The sequence below is a fragment of the Lactuca saligna genome, chromosome 8, assembly GCF_052625555.1.
Source record: "Lactuca saligna cultivar CGN05327 chromosome 8, ASM5262555v1, whole genome shotgun sequence".
Classification (NCBI taxonomy): domain Eukaryota; kingdom Viridiplantae; phylum Streptophyta; class Magnoliopsida; order Asterales; family Asteraceae; genus Lactuca; species Lactuca saligna.
Window position 1 is genome coordinate 147,414,251 of NC_136424.1, and position 16,084 is coordinate 147,430,334.

At 39.9% G+C, this 16,084-nt stretch overlaps 1 protein-coding gene across 1 annotated transcript; it reads right to left on the reverse strand.

The window, feature by feature from the left end:
* Positions 1–267: 267 nt before the first annotated feature.
* LOC145011146 (DEA(D/H)-box RNA helicase family protein) lies at positions 268–3,437 on the reverse strand. The gene is made up of 8 exons (XM_078969784.1): positions 2,872–3,437; positions 2,318–2,679; positions 1,974–2,168; positions 1,662–1,849; positions 1,317–1,530; positions 1,098–1,229; positions 817–977; positions 268–673 (listed from the first exon to the last, which is right to left on the reverse strand). The coding sequence occupies exons 1-8, from the start codon at positions 3,284–3,286 to the stop codon at positions 448–450; spliced, it is 1,893 nt and encodes a 630-aa protein (XP_078825910.1). The 5' UTR covers positions 3,287–3,437; the 3' UTR covers positions 268–447.
* Positions 3,438–16,084: the final 12,647 nt, after the last annotated feature.

Consider the following 16,084-nt stretch of genomic DNA (forward strand, 5'->3'; position numbering starts at 1 on the left):
ATATGGAGTTATATTCTAAAAAATAAACCGAAGGGCATTATGACCAATTCACAATAATCGAAAGATAGATGTAGAAAGATGTCACGTGTATAAAAGGTTTCATTTATTAGATAGCTAGATTTTAACATGACGTATTCTAACCACAATGAGTCATTTAATTGTCATGTTATTCTCAGTCGGTTAATCATTTTGCATCTTTGTTGTTACGAAATAAAGTTTCCAAATTCAATTCTTTAATTCAAAAGATGTTGAAGTACATATCAAAACTTAGAAAAATTTTAATCCTTACCATTGAATTCCATCTCGATTCTTACCAACCATATTCAAATCCGTTTGATTCATTCAACCCATTCCGTTCTATCCAAAAACATTCTACAAACCAAACAAAACTGGGAAATCCTATAATACAAGATTAAATCGAACAAAACCCCTTTTGATCAATCATAATCATATATCAGAAGGAACATCATGCAACGGGTGACCTTTTCTATTCCTTTCAATAATTCTCCGTGCAAGAGAAACTTGTTTCCCCACCACAAACACAAACGCTCTCCCTTTCCCTCCCGCACCCCTCGCAGTTCTCCCAACACGCCGCACATATTCACTCGGGTCACGAGGAAAGTCAAACAACACCACTTGATCAACTCCCGGTATATCAATTCCTCGCGACGCTCTACAAAAAATTTCACTTACGGTCACATACTTTTATAAAAAAAACAAGACTTTACTGTGTTTGACATGTATTGGACTACGACTGAAACTGACACTGACAGACTGTACAATTAATTTAAAAAAAGGTAAAAACCAAATTGTTACCTATCAGTACAAACTAGAAATAACGATGTATCTTTTATCCGAGATTGGCAAAACTCATCCAAATTTGCAACTCGCAAATCTTGCGCTAAAGCAGCATGAAAAGGCAACACTTTTCTATTGGATCTACTCAATGCGTTTTCAACTTTTCTACATGTCTCGATCTGCAAATTGAGAAACGGATAAATGCAAGAAAGAAATAGCAACGTACTTTCATTTATTTGTGCATTATTTATATATATACATTTTTTCATTTGAAAGTTGGTTGCTATTTTTTAGCTTACTTTATTGCAGAAGATTATCGTTTTGGTAACCGGACCTTCCTCCACCAATTGTAAAAGAGCAGACTTCTTATTGAGAAACGCTGTATCAGGATTCTTTTCTATTCCCTCTTCTCCACTACAATCAACAAGTATCTACAAAGCAAAAAAAAAAAAGATTAATTCCAAGCTTCGAGGGCATTTACGTCTTTTCCACAAAACAAGTTTGAAAAAGAGACGTACCTCTTCAAGACCGGAGCTAGTACGGTGCATCCCGGGTCCCATGATGACTTGGCAATCAGGAAAATTCTCAATGAGTTTATTGTATACATTTACTGGTAAAGTTGCAGTGACAAAAAGATATTGAGTTGTAACAGGTGATATATTCATTAAACTTTGTAACGCAGGCTGAAAATCCTCATCCTTAAACAGTATGTCCACCTCATCCAACACAGCACTAAATAAAACATCAGAAAAAAAAAATTTACATTTTGGACCCTGGGTATAGCTGATTTTTGCAATTTTGGTTCTGAAAACATAATCATCTTACATGGAACCAAATCAAGAAAAAAAAAATGTCATGAGTACCATTTAACACTTGTTAACTGCAAGAAGCCTTCTTGAACTAAGTACAAGAATCGGCCAGGTGTCGCGATTAGAACGTCCAACTCATTTCGAAGATTTTCGAGTTGAGTTTTCTGTTTAAAGCCGCCTGTTGCAATCATAGACCGGAATGGAACACCAGATTTTGACATCAATCTGCAATTCCGTAATACCTGCAAATATGATATATTTTTTTAATGATGTGGATGAGGAGGGCATTCACGTCTTTTGCACATGTGATAATAGATTGTTTATGGAAAGGAATGAGAAATAGTTTGTATGATGGAAGTATGGAACCTGAGATGCCAGCTCAGCAGTTGGAACCAAGATAACAATGCGAGGACTTTGAGGTAAGGATTTAGCTAGTCCTTGAAGCTCATCTTGTCTAATGCTTTGAATCAATGGTAAAAGATAAGCCAAAGTTTTCCCGGACCCACTTTGATCAGCTATGATGCAACTCTCTCCTTTAAGAACATGTGGGAATGACATAGCCTGTATTTACTTTTGAATTGAATTCAAACTGAATTTTGTTTTCAACAAGTTTTGGAAATAGCAATTTACTTTCATTGATTTTGGAAAGTATTGTAAAAATCAACAAGAATATGAGAGAAAAAGAAGACAAGAATTACACTTATCGATACCTGAATATGTGAAGGGTATGCAAGAAGCTGAGTGTTTAAAAACTGAAGCATGTAATCAGTGCATCCAAGATTCTTAAATGATTTTCTGCTAAAAAAATCACCAGCTGTGTTTGATTTCCTTAGTTTATTTGAAACATTCATTGATAACCCTTCAAGCTCCCCACTCAATTTTGACACATTATCATCTTCATACAGAATATTAGGCGCATTTTTCATGGTATTTGATCTATTTTGTTTAGCTGAAAGTGTTTCCTTTTGTGTATCATCAGTTTGATCCTTTTCCAAAGAAGATACCCTGCTAAGATCCCTTACTTTGTGGGCTCTCAATCTTTCAAAACTTCGAGACACCCCTTTGCTACTTGCTGCAAGATTAGAAAAAATAAAAAAGATATCTTGAAATGGGACTAGAGAGGTTAAGGGTTATTAGTGTTTTGATGATTTGAACATTTCATTTGAACACGATGTCTAGATAGAAAGGTGAAATTATGGCATTTCGTGCACTTAGTACTGTTTACAATGAGGGGAAAAGAAAGAACAAAGAACGAGAACAGCACCTTTAGGTCTTGTAATTCCATCACCGGAATTGTTCATTAGTGGCGCATCTTCGGTGGAATTTGCTTCCAGATTATTGATCTTATCTTTGTTATTCTTCTTGGAAGGTTCCCAGTGAAGAACTTCCTTGGAAGGGATAGGGGCTTGGTGGTCGTCGTCATCAGTTCCTCCCCAAACGATAAACTTATCCCCACTTTCCTCGTCAACAAGCTCATAAGCTCCTGGGGTTTCCAGTGGCCGCTTTGTATAGCCAGCTCCGACCGCGACAACCCCTCTTCTTCCGGGTTTCGGGCCGCCGATCCCAATTTCGCCGGAAACGCTGCAATTGTTAAAAGAAGGAAACGTCGAGTTTGAAATGGTGTTGAAGCTGAATTTGAAGTTAACAGGTAACGCCGGCGGTGATGCTTTGAGAAGCATTGAATTAAGAGGGGTGATTTGATGCCAAAATCGACCCAAAAATTCAACCTATTGTTCTTAAAACTGACGAGAGGAAGCCCAACTGAAATCAACACTGAAGTGCAGGCTCGATAGGATAACGTTGGAGTCTCTCGCTAATTCTCATCAATCGGAAATAATTATTGTTATTTAAAATTAAAATATCTTAAAAAGGAGAGGTTATAGTTGTTAAAGTGTTAAACCAAACAAAATTAAAATATAGTAATAGATTTTTTTTATGTTGTTTGTATTTCACTATTTAAATCAAATAATATTTATTTTCATAATATGTTTTCTCTTAAGTTTTCATAAATTAAGTTATCTTTTTAAAATATAGTAAGGATGTGAAAACCTATATTTTCATTTTAAACAAAATTATATAAATGGTTCTTAAGTTTGGAAAAGATACCATTATAAGTCTTTGAATTCTTTTTAAATATGATTTGTTCTTTTCAAGTTTAAAACAGATACGATAGGTCTTTATTGTCGATCATAATGACTCATGGTGTATCTTTTAAACCTAAAAATGACCAATCATGTTTAACAGTTCAGTTCATCAAAAAGACTGAGAGTGTTTTTTTTTTTTTTTTTTTGAGTAAATTACATGAATGGTCATGTGGTTTGGGTAACTTGCGTGTTTGATCCCTAACTTTTGTGTTTAACTTGGACCAGCCTTATGATTTGTTTTTGTTTCACATTTACTCCCCTATCAACTTGAAAAGACAATACTTATAACACCCGTTTCCCGAAGAAGGTTGGATAAAACGTAAGGAATCAAAATAAGGTTTTGGAGAAAAACCATATGCCATGATGTGGGGTATGGATGCCACGACGTGGTGTGGGTGTAACACCCGAAATCCAGAAGGACAGTTAAGGAAAGAAAAACCCCAAGTCAAAAGGTCTACTCGTCGAGTCCAAGAGGGTAACTTGACGAGTAGAAGCGAGATTAGGATGCTGGTGGAAGGACCTCCTCGACGAGTCGGGGATGACCTACTCGACGAGTTGGTCTGGATTTGTGAAACCCTAAATCCGGGTTTTGTACCCTATTTAAGCATCCTTAACCCACACCCCGTGACCTTATTTACAGCCTCCATTATCCAAACCCTAATCCACAAACCCTAGTGCATTGTCGAAGGTTTCAGGATTTGCAGTGTAACGACTCTACGAGTAGTATAACCACTTAAACATAGAGTTGATGGTACATAGCATATATTATAGTACTAGTAGGGTAAGGCTGGTCCTAACACTCTAAGGAGCGCCCGACGATGACAGCGAGGTCATATACCGAAGTGTTGTGCCAACAACTGGGCCATCTCAGTCATTTCTCCAATGACTTCATCTCTTTCCTTTTCATCCTACACCGCTCGTGCTTCATAGTTGTTGCCGCAGAGAGGCAATATCAGCTTCCGAAGAACGATTCTCTCTCACGAGATTCTCGAGTGGGGCAGGGTGGTTCTGCTACGTCTCGCTGGTAGGTGGTGTGACAGAATCCTTGTCTGTGTCTTGTTCTTCCTCCATGTCATCATCGGTCCCATCAAACTCGTAGTCCGTGTTCGTGTACTCATCAGGCCCAATGTTGTGTGCTTCTCCCTGATCTCCCTCGTGTTCGTCCTCGATCATCCCGTGGGCTACTAAGACCTGATGAAACTGAATGCCCTGGTGCTCCCCTTCCATGGTGATTGAGAGGAGGTATATGAATAAACTATTATTACTCCCAAGATGTTCTAATTATTATGTAAATTGAGTTGATGCTCTCTTCTTGGTAGCAAAGGGGTATGTTTTTAGGTTTACCGACCATCACAATTTCCCCAGGGCATGTGATAGTTGTACTTCGGAGGAAATGTAGTTGATCGGGCTACATTCACCCCTTAATACAACTATGAATAGTCCCGACTTAACCGAGATGCCAGTATCATCTTATTTGATTTGGTATTATGTTATTTTTCCTATATCGTATGAGTAGAGGTGTTTTATTGGTATATTTTATTTGTTTTGTCCAGAGTTGTTTTAGTCCCTCTTTGGTTTATAGTTGCATATAAATGTGTGGTTAGATATGCCAGTTCACTATAAACAGAGCTCTGATACCAACCTGTCACACCCCCGAACCAGACGGCGGAAACGTCTGAGGGCTCGCGTGCCTTAAATTGAATATCATCACAATGAATATACATGAATCATAACATAAACATCACCATGCATTAATACATTATAACTAACATTGTTCACATCAAGTACATTGTCTAAATATTACATTTTCATAGCATAAATTGTTTGAAAGTTTTCAAAACATAACATCCTAACATACTTGGTATTACTCTTCAGCTTACCTGTTACCTGAGAATACAAGTTATTTTGAAAACGTCAACATATGGAATGTTGGTGAGTTCAGAAGCAGGTTTGGTATGAAATGCTTTGTATAGTTTATAAAACCCAGAAAATACGATATTTTCTGAAACCGCAATTGTTTATACAAAAAGTGTGAAGATCCATAGGTTTATGCATGAATGATTTCAAAACGTGTATATATAAGAGGTTTGGCATTGTAGTTATTGAAAGTACAAGTGATTAATGTTGATTGTCCCGGAAAACCCAATGTTTTCCGATAAACAGTATGATCATTTTGAATTATTAGACTGCCACAACTAATAATTACGAATTCCCTTGATTACTCGGATGGTATTGGATTTATTTATGCAAATCGTTATAACCATGCATGATAATGACTAGTTCGTCTATCTTGGCATTCTACCGAACACCGTAATTGATCTTAAGATTTTGTCACCCTAGACTGGCCAAGTCTAACTATAGCGAATAGATGAAGTGTGGGGGAGTCACCCTCGTATAGATCTATACACAAACTCTCGCTCTCCCTCCAGTAGACTTTGATTATAACTACAGACTACGACTGACACTCAATGGTGTCGTCCGTTATTACTCACTTAATCCAAATGAATTTGATTACTCTTGATTAACGACCTGATTTTTGTTTACTTGAATAGAAGGTAAGTCTAACAGACGAGGAGAAGAGGACCACGAGGTCCTACTAATCGCGTATGTTATCTAAGGCTGTCGAGTATACGAAGGGCGCGTTGGCCTATTTCGCATATGATTTATTTGGACCTTACTAGCAATGCTAATGGGTCACTGAGGCCCAATAGCATGTGAAAGCCATTGAGGGTCCCTTAAACATGTAATTGGGTCACAGGAGGCCTAATGACATTTATTATTATCGCTAGGCCCAAAAGTCATGTTAATGGGTCACAAAGGCCCAATAAGCATGATTAGAAACTTTCAAGCCCAATAATTTGAATGTTTACTTGTTTTAGGTACAATATAATTGTTGGAAAGTTTGATTGAATCAAATGTTAAATTCACAACGGCACGAAGCTTGTCGATTGTTTATAACGATATTTGAAAATATATGTATATTCTTCATTCTATTTTCATAGGTTATAACTTGGTATTTTGACCCAAATATCTTAGTAATAAAATAATTGACTCAAAAATATTGGTTTGACCTATTAAGCCCTTCTTTAATAAAAATGACAACTTTAGTCCAAAAAAAAGTCATTTTTGGCCTTTAAAACATTTTCTTGTCATTTTTGACCCATAGACTTGTTTAAGTGATATTTTTAGCTCAAAACTTACTTTTTGGCAGTTTCAGCCCCTTTTGGAAAATATTTTCATATAAAGTTCAAACTTTTCGCAAATTTTACAATTTTGACCCAAAATCCAAAAACTTTGCATTTTTGATCCTATTTGGAAAAAAATCATATTAATCCCTGAAATAGTTTTGTTTACCCTTTTTGCCCCCTGTTTTGAGAAATTTACCATTTCAATCCCTTCAAAACCATATTTTCGCAATTTTTTGGCCTATGCGCCGAAAATCCCAAAAATTGGCCCATTAGGCTACAAATTACATTTCTAGTCCTTTGAAGAGTATGATATTCATCAAAACATTTATTTTTACTTTTTTGACTCTTTTGGTCCTTAAGAAAACCATGAATGACAACTTTTAACCCAACTTTTGTTTATTTGACAAATATAGCCCAAAATGAGTTTTATGTTGCAATATGTTTATTTTAACCTTAGAGGGTAATTTTTCTTGATTTGTTTAGTGTAATATATCTTAGTTCATGTTTATCTTCCTCCTAGATCCATATATCTCGAGATTTCATTCATTTTTGTTACATAATTACCACATGAACACATGAAATCACACATAACATACACATACACATAGATCTACACATTTTACTTGTATTCTCCCACATAAAACTTATGAAAACCGAAAACAGAGGGGTATGAACTCACCTTTGCTTGTTGTTTTCAATTTGAAGAAGAAATGGAAGAAGTTTGATGCTATTTTCGGCCCTAGAAAGCTTCTTGAGAAGACTTTGGCTTAGATAGGTTCTAAGAAGCATGATCATGAACTTTCATGAGTTAGAAAGAGATTTATAACAATTTCAACAAGCTAAACCATGGATCTAAGCATTAACTTACCTAGAATGATGAATTTTGTGGAAGAACCTCCTTGAAATACCCTAGATCTTGAAAATTTTAATGGAGGAACAAGAGTGTTCTTTGAGAGTGTTTGGAGAGAATTTGCAAGGTGTGTGTGTTTCCTCTTGTGTTCTTGACTGAAGAAGAAAAAAAGGAGGGGAGGAGAGAAAGAGTGAGGTGATAGTTGCATGGGGGAGGTGAGAAATGTGCATGGATATCCTACATACAATGTTTAGGTGTCACCCCCCCCCCCCCCTTAATCACCCATTAATCTCATTTCTTCTTCATCTTTTTTTTTAAAACTTGGGCCGAAATCTTGGGCTAAGTAGAAAGGAAATAGATTAACATGACCCGCTTCTTATCTTGGTTCAAAATTTATGAGGCCCAATAATTATTTTTTGTCTTATTGGGCTCCTTTGATGGCTTAGGGCCCAATTTGTCAAAAACAATGGGTTTTATGGCCCATTTAGGTTAATTAGATTTGTTATGGCCCAATAAGGCCCATTAAAGATAAACTAGTCCATTTTAGGCTTATAAGGCCCAAAAAGGTTAAGTTTCATGAAAGTGGGTCCAATTAGAGACCATATAAGAGTTCTAAGCCCCAAAATAGTCAAATTGGAAGCATATTGGCCCATTAGGCCCAATAAGGAAATCCTAGTCCAAAATGCACTTAAACCGGGATTTATAGTGTTTTCAATCTTTACTTGACTATGTGAAGTGTTTGTATAGAGTATGTGATGAAAATTTGGTTGTTATTGAATAATCATCATACATGCTTTCAAGTTTCAATCACATTGTTATCATTGTTTACTGTTTACAAAGCATCAGAATTTCTAGTTGTGACATAGATCTGGCCACATCACCTCACTTCCATCATTTTCAGGTAATCAAGTTTCTATCTTGGCCATTAGTTCATTAGATCTCTTCTTTCTCTTTTATGATGGTTTATGGTCCAAGAATGATAACTTTTGGGATTTGGACGTCCCAATCAAGGATTCCATTAGATTTGGGATCACTAAGGGTTGTTATGGCATAAAGGTGCAAACTTTATGCTATTGGAACCCTCATGCAAGCTTTAAGGAGTTATTATGGCCTTTTAAGCCCCAAAAGGCCATGCATGGAAGAAAAGGCGGAGACTTTACGTGAGCAAACGATGTCTAAGGCCTAGATATATGTTGATACGCCTTAGTTGGGAATATTATGGCTTTTAGATAAGAATCTATGTCTTAAGGGGTTAGGGTTTGAGCTTAACCCTTGTAGGAAAGATATTAATGGGTAAAGTTGGAAACTTTTCCCCTCTAGTAGTGTTTCCAAAATGTATAAGGAGTTTGGAGTGTAGATCTAAAGTGTAGAGGGCTTAATTTGTTAAGATGGCCCAAACTGACTGAGGGACTCGGCGAGTCCATGGAGGGACTCGATGAGCCGAAGTGAGTTGTCCCGTTTCTGTTCATGCTAGAACTCGACGAGCCTGAGAATTTACTCGACGAGTTAGATTGCGATTTCAGGATCTTGATTTATAGAACTCGGCGAGTTGAGCCAACTCGGAGTGTTGACTTTGACGATTGACTTTCACTATGACCAATGTTGACCTAGTTTGACTTTTGAGGGCATTTTTGGGACTAAGTGTCATTTTGGTACTGATAGCTTGGGTAGCCGAAGGAGCAGTAGCTCGGAGAATTTCAAATTAGCAGCCAGAGAAGTATCAGCAGGACGTCAACTTGTGAGGTGAGTTTCTCCAGTAGGAATGGGTCGAAGGCACGAATGCTAGCCCGTTTATGTATGTTAGTGTATTTTGGATTTAGATCCGATGTCGGGGTTAGCCCGATGTAGTTTATATGCTTCCAGATTACGGTCTGATGTTGGGCGGGGCCCGAGGAAGGTTTATATGTATGTTTCCAAACTACGGTTCGATGTCGGGTAGTACCCGAGGAAGGAATGCATGTTTAGATATACTGGTTGTCTTTGTGATACTTGTATTTTCTTGGTAGGGAGGTGAGTGTGGGCGGGGGCTCGTATCTCATCATTAGTCGAGTGTGTACGGGGTTCCATATCTCATCAGTAACAGAGTAAGGGCGGGGCCCAAGATAGGCGGGGCCTTAAGACTAGCAGTTATAGTGATGTGTTTGCTTGTTATGTACTAACTTGATTATGATTATATGTTTGCATGTTTATAGCGGGAGAGGGCCAGAGACAAGCGGGGCCTAGTAGAAACAGATCTATATACCGAGCGGGGCTTGATGCCAGGCGGGGCCTAATGTCAGATTCGTCCGATGCTGGGAAGGGCCCGTGGTAGCGAGCTAAGCCCAATGTTTGCAGTATGTGATTATGTGTATGGTATGTGGTAGTTTGGGGAGACTCACTAAGCTTCATGTTTACAGTTTTCAATTTTGGTTTAAGGTACTTCGCATTGCAAAGAGAAGATCTCGGGATGACTGCATTGCACACACCAAGATGTTTTAGCCTGGGATGTTTACTCTGATGTTTTGAGACTCTAATAACAATGTTTGAGATATTATAACTTATGTTTTGATGAAATGGGTTGACAACTGTGGTTTTATTATTAAATTAAAATGAAATTTTTGGACCGTATTTTAGGGATGTTTCAAGTTATATAAATTTTCAAAAGAAATTTTTGGCCAGAGATTCGGACACACTTTCAGGTATATCGGAAATCAAATTAAGGAATTTGTATATAAATTTTCAAAAGAAAACCATTTTTATAAAAGGATTTTGAGAAAAGAAAAGATTTTTAGAAAAAGCTAACAGAATTTTGAAAAAGTGGAAAGGGTGTGGTACATGCAATCAGTCGAGCTCATGTAACTACTCCCAAGTTACCCATACAAGAAAAGATTTATGAGAAATGCATCCTAGATTAGGTCTAAGGATCTAGTGAGGATGCCTTATGTGTTTGTTTTGTGTGAATCAACTTTATGAACTGCATGCAAGTACATATTAGTTAGTATGATAGCCTGATTGGAATATACTTGATTATGTGTACTCAATGCTCGAATGCTGCTTGCTTTTTGCTTTTAGGAGTTTTAGTTGTCTTTTACTAAACAAATATGTTAAGTTACATATTGCGAGGACTAAATAATTTCAGAAGGTTTGGTCTAGCTCTATTTTGCAAATCTTGTTTGAGTCCAACCGTTGTAGGGTAGGATCTCTCATCCGAAGAATTATCTAGTCTTAGTGATATGTAATGGTATTCGCGAGCTAGTTAGGGGGAGATAGCAGGGAATTCTTATGCAGCTGATGGTGGACAGTATGATGGTGATTACCCTAGTGTAATCCTAGGATAAGAGTAGTGTTGGGAGCAGTAGTGGCAGTAAGGGACTTGGTAGAGTCCAGGCAATCCTTGAGGAAAGTACGGATAGATGTGGAAGGTAGTATGGGGCTGTATTACTAAAAGTAGAGGATTCGTACTTGAGTCAAGGATGGTTGAGATAAAACCAGGGAGCTTGTAGTGTGTGTGTGTGTGATTCCTCGATAGTGATGAGTATTCTGATGGCTGTTATGTTATTATGCAGTATGGTGACGCTACGGGGTAGACCAGTGGTCAGTTTAGGTGCTGGTGAGGGATCAGGATCGAGCTCTGGAGAAAGAAAACTCGATGAACAGATAAGGGATTTCATTTCAGCTAAGATTATGCTCAATATTCTAGACCGGATTCTTGTGATCTTTGGTACGGTCAATGAGGGCATCATGGAGATTTTGGATGAAAGATTAGGTGTGTTCCCCACCGAGATGGCAGCCATGATGGGGGTGCACGCATTGACATTCAGGGAATTCAGAGCTTTACCATGGGGCTCGGGACCTCATTGCAAGCACTAGATGGTTGGCGGATGTTGCCAACACATTTTGCACCAGTAGATATCCCGAGGGGGACAAGGTCTGACTCGCCTCTTGTCTTATGAAGGACAAAGCGTGTGATTGGTGGGAAGAGGTTGAACATGCTATTGGGGATGATGCCGCGTTGGACACGGTGACATGGAGTGACTTCTCGGCTAGGTTCAAGGCCGAGTTTGCACCAGTTATTGAGGTGCAGTAGTTAGCACAGAAGTTCCAGGACCTCTAACAGACTACAAAGACAATGGCGGAGATAACCGCCAAGTTCAGTGAGAGAGCCCTTCTTGTTCCTCAGTATGTGGTAGACGAGGAAATGCAGAAGGCTCGATATCACGAGATGTTGAGGAGCGACATCATGCGGTTTGTGAGCCGGTCTAGCTGTAAGACGCTGGAGGATATGATCGCTCGAGCCAAGGAGAGGGAGATTGACTTAGAGGTAGATGGGAAGAGGAAACAGTTGAGGTGCAGACATCTGTGGGATCGGGAAAGAGGCCCAAGACATCAGATTCTAGATCGAGAGGTCATTAGGAGTGTAGTCGTTGTGGGAAGTGTGGCAGGACACACAAGAAGGCCCAATATCCTAGTTTGGCAGCAATGGGTCAGGTGATAGCACCTGCCCCTGCGACATTGATGATCACCGATGGTCGTCAGGGCCGGGCAGAGGCACTTGCGGCAAGGAGTAGGGCATTTCAGTTGGTTACAGAGGAGACACAAGCAGCTTCTGATGTTGCAGGTGCGCATCTTTGCTTTCCTATCAGATTTTATTTATGATTTATTATTATTTTCTCACATCTATATGAGTACTTGTATCTTGGGATTATACTTCCCGCTTTTGTTCGAATTATATGTCATCTGCATACCATGGGTCTTAGGGTAGTAGTATGGGGACGTCTCCGTATAAAGTGAAATCTCAGGATGCGGTAGCTATAGCAAGTGTGATTAGAACACGGGAAGTGTTTCGACAGTCTTCAAGGGTCTTACTACTCTAGTGTCGATTGGTTTTGGGAACACTCACAGTGGTAAGCATTGGTTAACAGCAAGATTGATCAATGGATGATACGAAGGAATGAGGATCTTTCTAGGCAGATGTGTTGTAATGTATTAGTGGAACCAAAGTGGGGGAGACTTCTCCGACGGTTTAGGAAAAAGAAGGAAGTGTGGATTTAGGCTGAGTTCACATTCTCTTTAGGAAGGAAGGTAGCCCAAGTGGCTGATTGGACCGAGGAGTATGAGATTTGGGAGTTTGGGAAACTTCTCAAGGCAGGGTTTCGCATCTTCGTTCGATAGCTATCTTAGGAATTACAATGGGGATTCTATTCAAGACTCGATTACAACCAGGAAGTTAGGTTGTATGCATGATCGAAGTGGGAAGTGTTGTAAGAATATGAGATAGTCGGAGCATGCACTAGTAGCCAGACAATACTGTGGGTTAGCCGCAACATCCATTAGCAGCCAGATAGTAAAGTGTGGGTGAGGCCCGTACCTCTTAGTTAGCAGAGTGTCGGCAAGACCCGTATCTCCTAGACAGCAGGTTGTGGGTGAGGCCCGTATCACTTAGTTAGTGAGGTCAGATTCAGGAAAGGATAGATGGATAGAAATCAAGAGGGTTGTATATGCATAGCCCTAGATAGGTGAGACCTGGGGGCAAGGCCACTTAGAAGTATGGTTTGGGTGAGACCTAGGGATGAGCAAAAGGACCGAACCGGCCGGAACCGGCCCGAACCGGACCGGAACCGGGAACCGGCTTCGGCCAAAACCAAGAACCGAACCGGCCCGGCGGTTCTACCGATTCCCGGTTCCTATCGGTTCTTGTCGTGTCTTCAAATGTTGGAACTGATCCTTCAAAATAGCATCATACGGTTCCGGTTCTTGCCGGTTCTACTGGTTCCGGTTATATCAGTTCCGGTTCCTACCGGTTCCCGGTTCCAAAAATCCACAAAAATAATGTCCCGGTCTCGGCCCGATCGGTTCCATCGGGTTCCGGTTCCGGTGCCGGTTCCGGTTCCAGTACCGGTTCCAGCCGGTTCCTCGATCCATATGCTCATCCCTAGTGAGACCTATGGGCGAGGCATGTGCATAGTAGCAAGGCAGGTGGGATCTACCAGAGACCAAGGGGTCAAGATATAGGATCATGGATTCTAGGATTTATAGAGCTAATAGTAGAAATGTGGATAGAGTAGTTTCGGTAGCCGAAGTTTTATAGGAAAGTCGTTGGGAGTGACTGAGAGTGTGATCAGTGGTTCAGTAACCGGGTGGAATACGGTATTCCAGATAGTGGATAGATAAGTTTGGACCTGGGAGGCCCCGTTTCCTTTGGAAGGTAGATGGGAGACAACATGTTGTTCGGGTAGAAGTAGTGATGCGAGGATTCTTATGAGAGGCCTATCTTGTGTATCAGAAGGGCGAAGACACTTACAGTTGGATTGGATAATCTCAGAGTAATTAATTTGGCCCGGTTGCACAACTCTAATCTGAGTCAAACCGTTTGAGGGATGAATCTTTTACTTGAAGGATTATCTAAGCCTCCTGGCAAGTATAAGTATTCTACATCTGGTTATAGACAGGGATTGCATTTTTTATGATATCACCGAGCCGATAAGGGTGAGAAGTTTTGCGGTTGAGTAGTTATTCGTTGAAGTTTTCGCATAGTAGTATAGGCGGTCCGTCAGGGAGACAGACCATTGTAGATTTCAGATCTCAAAAAGACAAAAGTAGTTCCCCGTAGGGTGGTAAGGATGATTTATCGTCAAATTTGGAAGGTTCTGTTGGTTGGGTTCAGATGTCTTGGGAAGGCCATTGATTGCGTAGGATGATAGTGATACTTGCAGGATGACGATTGTCGGTGGAGGTGGAAAACACCAGTTGGTCCAGGGTAGCTAGGAGGATAGTTGCGGGTGTGAAGCGTGAGATGTTCGTGGGGTAGGTGACGGTAGCGAACTTCAAGGACAAAGTCCAATTTAAGTGGGGGAGAATTGTAACACCTGGAATCTAGAAGGCCAATTAAGGAAAGAAAAACCCCAAGTCAAAAGGTCTACACATCAAGTCCAAGAGGGTAACTCGATGAGTAGAAGCAAGATTAGGATGCGGGTGGAAGGACCTACTCAACGAGTCGGGGAGGACATACTCGACGAGTTGGTCTGGGTTTAGGAAACCCTAAATCCGGGTTTTGTACCATATTTAAGCATCCTCAACCTACACTCCTTGACCTCATTTATAGCCTCCATTATCCAAACCCTAATCCAGGAACCCTAGTGCCTTGTTTGAGATAGTGAGTCAGTATTGAGTGTTCTTGAGTGCTTTGAAGCTTAAGGAAGAAGGAGGAGCGTAGGGAAACAAGAAGAAGCTAGTAGATCCGACCATATCGAATTACTTCCATTGTCTTCTGGTAATTAATTTTCTATCTTGGCCATTAGTTCATTAGATCTCTTCCTTGTCTTTTATGATGGTTTATGGTCCAAGAATGATAACTTTTGGGATTTGGACGTACCACGCAAGGATTCCATCAGATTTGGGATCACTAAGGGTTGTTATGGCATAAACGTGCAAAATTTATGCCATTGGAACCCTCATGCAAGCTTTAAGGAGTTATTGTGGCCTTTTAAGTCCCAAAAGGCCATGCATGGAAGAAAAGGCATAGACTTTACATGAGCAAACGATGTCTAAGGTTTGGATCTATGTTAGTATGCCTTAGTTGGGAATATTATGGCTTTTGGAAAAGAATCTATGTCTTAAGGTTAACCCTTGTAGGAAAGGTATTAATGGGTAAAGTTGGAAACATTACCCCTCCAGTAGTGTTTCCAAAGTGTATAAGGAGTTTAGAGTGTGGATCTAAAGTGTAGAGGACTTAATCTGTTAAGATGGCCCAAACTGACCGAGGGACTCAGCGAGTCCAGGGAGGGACTCGACAAGTCAAAGTTAGTTGTCCCGTTTCTATTCATTCTAGAACTTGACGAGTCTGACAAGTTGGATCGCGATTCCAGGATCCTGATTTATGGAACTCAATGAGTTAAAGGAGCAACTCGGCGAGTTGAGCGAACTCAGAGCTTTGACTTTGAATTTGACCAAGGTTGACCTAGTTAGACTTTTGAGGGCATTTTTGGGACTAAGTGTCATTTTGGTACTGATAGCTTGGGGAGCCGAAGGAGCAGCAGTTCGGAGAGTTTTTAATTAGTAGCCAGAGAAGTATCAGTAGGACGTCTGCTTGTGAGGTGAGTTTCTCCAGTAGGAACGGGTCAAAGGCAACAATGTCGGCCCATTTATGTATATTAATGTATTTCGGATTTAGATCCGATGTCGGGGTTAGCCCGATGTAGTTTATATGCTTCTGGATTACGGTCTGATGTCGAGCGGGGCTCGAGGAAGGTTTATATGTATGTTTCCAAACTACGATTCAATGTCGGGTGGTACTTAAGCAAGGAATGCTTGTTTAGT